General features: G+C 41.6%; 1 protein-coding gene across 4 annotated transcripts in view; it reads right to left on the bottom strand.

The window, feature by feature from the left end:
* The window catches only part of ncor2 (nuclear receptor corepressor 2), a 79,919-nt gene that overhangs the window by 12,935 nt on the left and 59,461 nt on the right, over nucleotides 1–7,523 (bottom strand). For 3 of the 4 annotated variants that reach the window (XM_068604382.1, XM_068604384.1, XM_068604381.1), the window contains exons 23-32: nucleotides 7,175–7,222; nucleotides 6,675–6,839; nucleotides 6,433–6,569; nucleotides 6,143–6,242; nucleotides 5,912–6,022; nucleotides 5,073–5,176; nucleotides 1,594–1,744; nucleotides 1,221–1,364; nucleotides 986–1,078; nucleotides 69–286 (exon numbers count right to left, since the gene is read on the bottom strand). In XM_068604382.1, coding sequence (XP_068460483.1) covers nucleotides 69–286; nucleotides 986–1,078; nucleotides 1,221–1,364; nucleotides 1,594–1,744; nucleotides 5,073–5,176; nucleotides 5,912–6,022; nucleotides 6,143–6,242; nucleotides 6,433–6,569; nucleotides 6,675–6,839; nucleotides 7,175–7,222 — 1,271 coding nt within the window. The remainder of the gene's footprint in view (nucleotides 1–68; nucleotides 287–985; nucleotides 1,079–1,220; nucleotides 1,365–1,593; nucleotides 1,745–5,072; nucleotides 5,177–5,911; nucleotides 6,023–6,142; nucleotides 6,243–6,432; nucleotides 6,570–6,674; nucleotides 6,840–7,174; nucleotides 7,223–7,523) is intronic. The other variant, XM_068604383.1, reaches the window with a different exon arrangement.

Here is a 7,523-nt window from a genome sequence, read left to right on the forward strand (position 1 = left end):
AACCAGTACAATGAATCGATAAAATACATAAAAAATGAATGATAATAATAATGTGTTGACATGTGTACCTGTGCCATGATGCCCTCCTTGGCAGTCTGTCTGAGCTCCTCCCTGGGAATGAGGTGGATGGAGCGACCAGCCTCCTTCACTGTAGGCACCATAGCCTCTCTGCCCTTCATTGGGTCGGAAAGCGAACCGGGCCCGCGGGTTGGGGAGCCCTCTCTCTTCATCTGCTTAGGCTCCCTTCTCAGGTAGCCATCCTGAGGGTCCAGATGACGAGGTATACCTTTAAAACATTAAAATCATGTTAACCAAACAAGAGTGGGCAGCATATTTCAAAATGTTTGTTCATAATTTGGATGTAATTGTACTGAGAAAAAAGGGAAATAAACAGAAGAGACAAAAAGAAAGGTTGCAATCGGGTTACAACAGCTTAGATGAACCAGTGAGGGTTCTGAAAGCAGCTTCATTTCTACCATCTCTGAACAAGATGGTTATCTGACTTTACTGCTGTCAGATAGATAAATATGAAATCAACATGAATGTACTCCTGCCAGAGGGTAAATTCTGGTAAGCTGGCACAGTCAGTTTCTTGAAAGGGAAAAAGGAAAAGCTATCTTTTGCTGCAGCTCTGCTGAAAGAGCACAGAGAATACAGTCTGATGAAGTGGGAGCACCTGAATGAGTACCTTCAGAAAAACAAAAAAATATAATGAACAGCATTATCTTGCGGGTAGACACATTTACATCTTTAAGACTTATTTTTCCATTCCTATTGTATTACTATGATCTTTGATTGGCAAAACAATTTCAGCCTGTTTCTCTGATAAAAAAAAATAAAAATCAAAAAACACACCATGCCTTTTCATCCTAAATGCACATTCAGCTGGGGGTGATTTGATTTAACACAGTTGGTATGGGAGACTTAAAATGAAGGAGGAACAGAAAATCACATGCTTGTGTTTGGTAGCGAGGCGCCATCCTACCTTGTGAGATAGAGCCACGGATGTGGTGAACATCCTTGTAAGGTGTGTGGTGAGGACTGTCCCTATCGTGAGGCATGGCTCGACCAATCAGACCTGAGGTAGAAGCAGCGAGATGTAAGACTATGGTAAAATATTTCATAAATAATGAGTTAAATGTGATTGAACATGAAAGAAGAGGATTTTATCCAGTAGTTCTTTGCGAACATGACACAGGGTTGAGGGGGCCGTCTCTTACCTTCACAGTTGGCAGCAGACATTGAATCCCTCAAGGGCAGTCCTCTTGAGATGCCTCCCTCCATAATGTCATACGGACGCTTCAGGCCTAAAATGTCCCCAGACTGGCCTCTGCCCTCATCTTTAGGAGTCTGAGAAGCTGGGCCTACAGATAATATAATTTCACTATATTAGGTCAAACAATACTGCTTGTTGATTACTAGCCCTGAGTGAAGGGCTAGTAATCGATAATATGTAGACAAATATGTCTTCATATCATTTATCCTACTCGCTATAATGTTTATACTCACTCTGTCATACTGTAAAATATTATAAAATACACACACAGACATATTTTTTTCAAAATGAACTTCTCCTCTTTTCTTTGTACTTACGGTCATATGTGAGAATGTGCCCACTGATGCCCTCATAGACCACATGGCCTTTAGAAAGTGCCTCATCCCGTTCCCTCTCAGCTCGACTGGCGCTGTCCTCTGTGATCAGACGAGTTATGGTTCCCTTATACAGCACATCAGCTGGTGTCCCCTGTGGCCAAGAGAGGAGACAAACCTGCACTTAATAAGGAGTCTAAGTTTAAAGGACACATTGCATTTTATACCACGAAATTTGTTTTGGTCAAGTTAGACTATTTTTAGAACCACCAAAGTCACATGAAATCAAGCCTCATTTTCTGCAAACTAGTCTTCTCAGGCCGCACCAGGTTATGGAACAACAGACTCCCAGCAGATTCATCCACGCTAACTAACTGCACAGGCTTGGAGCAACACAAATCAAATCTCACAATTGAGCTGTTGGATGGATACTGTGAAATTTACTGAGAGGAATTAAATAAAATGTCAAAGAAATTCTACTAAAAGGTTCATTTTGTGATGTGGACTAATCCTTTATTAAAGACAAGCACTATCATGAAAATTTACAGTGGATAAGATGGACATTATAAAACCCACAACCAAAGCTATAAACAACCGACAGTGATATAGCTACAGCGCTACTTAATAGATAATTAACTAATGTCTGTTATAAAGAGGCTCCACAAAATCTGTTTAGATAACAGCTTCGAAGGGCTTTTAAAGACAGAGCAGGTCAAAAACAATCCTGACTGATACCATTATGACATAGATAGTGCACGTGACAAGGAATAGTCTGTGTCTTTTCTCAGGATTGTGAAATTGGAGCTGACTGTAATCATATTACAAAACATGTATTCTGTTTCTTGACTTGTTTGTGCCCCAGAAAGAGCTTGTGTTAAAATGGTGACGTATAACAGTGATTCAAACTAAATAAAACTAAATAAATAAACAAACACAGCTCCTAAATACAAAGTAGTACTTTGTGAAGAAGCGATGGTGCAACAATAGATGACAACAGGCTTTGTTGAAACCTTGAGTCACACCACACGTAGCCTGAGTATGAGTCATACTTCTACACGGCATGAGAGCTGGGGTGGGTGGTTGAGTAAAAGACAGTCGTGCCTGAGATCACATTTCTTGTCTATTAGTTGCAGCTTTTCCAAGAAGACACTGCTGAAGGCCAGAATAGTAGGTTCATGTGTAATGGAGTGTTATGTTTATATGATCAGATGCACTGACTTAAGCAGCCCTCATCTACTTCCTAAGAAAGTGCAACATTGATTTATCTGGGTGCTAATCTGGCTGCGAGCTAAACAAACAAATGAGCTTCTCCCTCCACAACGGCACTGATTATGCTTTTTCGCTTTCACCTTCTCCATACTAATCCAGCATAGTGGATAACAGCCCCCTCAACACTTGTTTTCTCTTGTATATCAGTTGGATGTGATATTACAGGGAGCATATCAATGACTCGGTTTAGCCAGAGTCTAGAATAAATAGATAAATCAAACAGGGGGACAGATGCGGTACAGTGTGTACCTGTTGCTAGGGTGACAGGGTCACTGTGGTTATGTCACAGCAGCAGGGAAATCCAGCAGCACAGCACTTGGCTTGCCAAATGACGTCTAAATAGACATGTTGCTCTCTTTCATCAGAAGTTCAAAAACCAAAGCCCAGTTACACAAAGGCTGCCAGTTTGACTGACTTGGCTTAAACAGTATGGGCCGCGGCCAAATGACAATCGATTTGGGTAGAACGAGCGCTAACCATCAGAGAAGGTGTCCAGTTGTCTAGGTGTCTCTTGCTTCTACTATCATGAACTGTGACACAGTTTAACAGTCAGTTTGGCCCTGGCCAAGGCAAATCACATGAACCTAATTGTTCCACTCCTCCCAGAAATCTAAGGGGAAACAATGGGCCATATATATATATATATATAAATAAAAATAAGGGCTGGGCAGATTAACGCGAGTTTAATCTGGCAATCCTTTAACGGCGCTAACTATTTGATCATGTGTTAACTGCATGTTTTTTTTTTTTTTTGCATCGGGAGGAGCTCATCGCTTTAAATCTCTCCAGACGGCGTAGTTCAGATCTGACGTCTCTCAGCTCTTCTGCCCGTGTGAGGTCAATCAAACATGAAAAATAAATTAATAAGATAAACGCCATGAACGCAATTCAGCGACACTACTTTCACTTTGAAGGAGCGCGCTTCCGTAGCCTCGCCGACTGACGTAAAAGCACGTATTGTTCTGTATCTTTTGTTCTCAAAGAGCAGCGCTGCTTCCGCGAGCCTTTCACCTAAAAAAAAAGCGCTCACAAGCGGTCAGTCTATACCTGCAGCCTTGGTGTCCAGATTGAAAGTTAATAGCGCATGGGCAAAGCTCCTGACCCCGCGGTCTGATCCACTATGCAGAGCACTTTAAGTCAGTATCACTTCTGGATCTTTACTCTTCTCTCAAAGAGGAGAACTTTCCTCACATCAGAAGATGTTCAGTGCACTTGTTCAAGACAACACAGACTGGATTTTTCTCACTGAGCAAGAAAAACTGAACTGAAAAACATGAAAAGCACTTATTGCTTTTGTATAAAGTAAATCAATTGCTGGTCTTTAACATAAATCTTTAAGGTAAGCAACAGACTGAACATGGACAAAAGAAGGAGTGGTTTGTGCCTCACAGGGACCCTTACTACTGAACAATACCTGTTAAAAAAAAAAAAAAAAAAAGAAAATATTTAGAAACTATATATGTACGTATGTATGTATGTTAACTTGCTGTTGCTCCAGAGTGTTATATTGTTCTGATAACATTACTTTAAAATAGAAGCGTGTAATGTACTTGTTTTTACTTCATTATTGAATTTGGCGCATAATGCGATTAATCGCAGAAAAATCATGCGATTAATTAGTTAATTTTTTTTTAACTTTGCCCAGTCGTAATATATATTTATATTCATCCATAACCTACATAATTGGTCATTTACAGTAGTTTGTTTTTAAACTGACTTATCTGAATCAATTTCAAAAGGTTGTTCAGAGGTTCTTTAAATAAAGGGGAAGATAACCGTTTGCCAGTAGTCTGTCGTAATGCACTACTCAAATGTGAACACTGTCAGCAGAATATTCCTACCACACACTCGTATCAGGATTGCCACACCCAACACAGCAATAACAAACTGCACAAATGTGAGACTGTTTCTGGGACAGATTTCCTCTGTCCCAGAAACAGAACCCTCCCCAAAAAATTACAAAAGTTTTTTTTTTAAAAATTCTAAATCCACAATTGCAATTGAGTAATAAGTTACAAGAAACTTAATCAGATTTGAAGTAGGTCTATTTAAACCCAAACGTACAATGTGCAGTTTAGTTAAGTCAGAAATTTAATCTGATGTGAATTAAAAAAGAGAGAGTTAAAAACTTTCCTCACTTCTTTACAGCAGTACTACAGCCTCAGCGTGGACCATGGATCTAGACTCACAGTACTTCGCTGGTCTGAGCTCACCTGAGTTATGGAGCCCCCTCGGTAAGAGATTGAGGAATCTGGATGCATTCTGGTCCCTGGGATGCCCTTAGTGATACTGCCCCCCTGAACAGCTGGAATAGAACCTGTGAAGATAGCATAGTTTGTCAAAACGGCATCAAAACAGTATCAATAGTATTTTAAATCAAACACAATCATTGGGGATAAAGGGCAAAAAAGTTCTGCAATGTTGGCCAAAAAGCCTGTGAGCAAGGCTGGAATCAAGGCACATGCTGTTGTATTAACAGCAATATTTAAAACATTACGTCTTAACACTGTATCCACTAATGTCAGAGTGAAAGCATGGCTTTATTAAGTTCCCCAACTTTGCATGAAAAAGAAGAACTGTGTTCAGACACCACTGCCAGTAATTATGGCTTTGAATAACCTTGAGTTTGCATCAACTCGCTTTGCACACATGGATCTGGGCAGTTTCTCCAATTCTTCACACCCTCTCAAGCTGTCAGATTAGATGAGCTTCAGCAAACTCAACTCTCCACTGATTTTCAGTCGAGATTTAAGTTTAGCCTGGACCACTCAAGTACATTCAGAAACTTGTCCCAAAGTGGCTCCAGTGTGGTCCATGCTGTGTGCCTTAGGTCACTGTCATGCTGAGGAGGTTAATCTTTTCAGCATGACAAAGCTGAACAAAACATGTGGGGAAACTCATGATTTTACTTTTATTCAAGGCCGAACAGCAAAACACGTTTAAATACGAGTCTTACTACTCGGCAAAAGGAAAAACACGAAAGTAAAACACAAATACCAGTTTACTGGTATATGGAAGTATATAGGAGTCAAACAAAAACAAAGACACCCACCACGTCCAGCAGCACTGTCATGAGGCGGTCCCTGACTTGGCATGTTGTCTGCTTGAGAGGACAAGCTGCGAGGGGACAACTGTTCCTGCTTTATCACAGGAAAAGGACCGGCTGCGTGGTTTGGAAAAAACAAGGGCCAAACAGCGAAACAGTAATGAGGGAGACGTGTCTATGGTGATGCATCAGACCTCAATATCAGTTGTGATGAATAATAGGATTTGTTTTACTCACCCACTTTCCTTTGATCCATCCAAGACAGACCCATCTGCGTAGACGTCATCTTCCCATGGTCCAACCCATGAGCTGGGCTGTGCAACTGCACTTGGGTGCCCTGAAGAAACAAGCATTTGGTCATAACGGTGATTATTAATTATTATTGCTCTAATGTAGAAATAGGCATGTCAAATTTGACTTTTTTTCTTCCATGTCATAATATTTCTAGAAATATAAAATCATATGGTTTCTGTGGGTTTAAAATGACCATGTAAAAAGCTATAGTTTTCATTTTTGGGGTGCTATACCTGTGGGATGGAGCCTCCTGGCTTGGTGGAGGAAATGAGTGGTGGAGGCTCTGGCATCGTGAGGGGCCTCACTGCTGCTAGCCTTCCACTGTCCTGTGGCAGATTAGCGAGTGAGGGGTGGCCGGTTTGCTGGAACGCTGAAACGCAAGAGAGATTATGAGATTTTACTATAGTGGAGGTTTTGTTCAAAACAATTGACATCTGAGGTTTGTTAAGAATATAAAGAAGAGAAGATGACTCACAGTTGAAGTGGAGCAGGTGTTGGTCGTGACTGATCTTGGCCATGTCTCGTGGGGACATGGGGTAGGGAGAGAGAACTGGTCGGCCCAAGTTGGAGGTCCTCAGGTCGTCGGGGCCCAGCCCCTGCTTCTTGGCTTCACCATGCGGGGAGAAAGCCCGGGACTTTTCTGCAACAACAACACACCGAATCAGGACCAAAACACAACACTCAGTTAGACCTGCACTAATCCAAGAAGCTGTCCTTCACCCGCAGCCCCCTGCTGCGGCTGTCAACAACATCAACACCAACGTCAATGTTGTCTATGAGCAAATAGAACCCCTCACGCCACTTCCCAGCCAGGGTGATATAATCAACACTGAATTAATACGCCAACATACACAACAAGCCACTGCTAATATTTTAAAGTACACACAGTAAAATCCAACAGAGGAGGGGTGATCACCCTGCAGTGTGGTTAAGGTGTTATTAAAAAGGGAATGGTGTGGCAAGGGGTGAACCTACTTAATCCCTGCAGGAGGGTCAGTAACCACCTCTCGTTGCCTTCCAGCTCTGAAGGGACACAAACACACCACAGTTCATCGCATCCTCACAGATTTTTCTCTCTCACACAAAAAACATGCACCAACTACAAAAAACACTTAGCTACTGTTGCAACATGGTGTGACTTTTGTTTTCACCAGCAGCCAAATGTTAGTAAATAGTAGCTACAATGCAGCTTATGAATATAATCACACCTGCCCCCGAGTCAGACACTGTATAAAGAGCTTTTTACGCCGTTTTCTGTTCTAAAGATGCATCAAAAAGTGGACGCTGTATGTTAAGAGTTCACAGCTGCTGCAGTGCCCAGTTG

This window comes from Clinocottus analis, unplaced genomic scaffold, assembly GCF_023055335.1.
Source record: "Clinocottus analis isolate CAN_PGR_092001 unplaced genomic scaffold, fCliAna1.0.p SCAF_7, whole genome shotgun sequence".
Taxonomy (NCBI): domain Eukaryota; kingdom Metazoa; phylum Chordata; class Actinopteri; order Perciformes; family Cottidae; genus Clinocottus; species Clinocottus analis.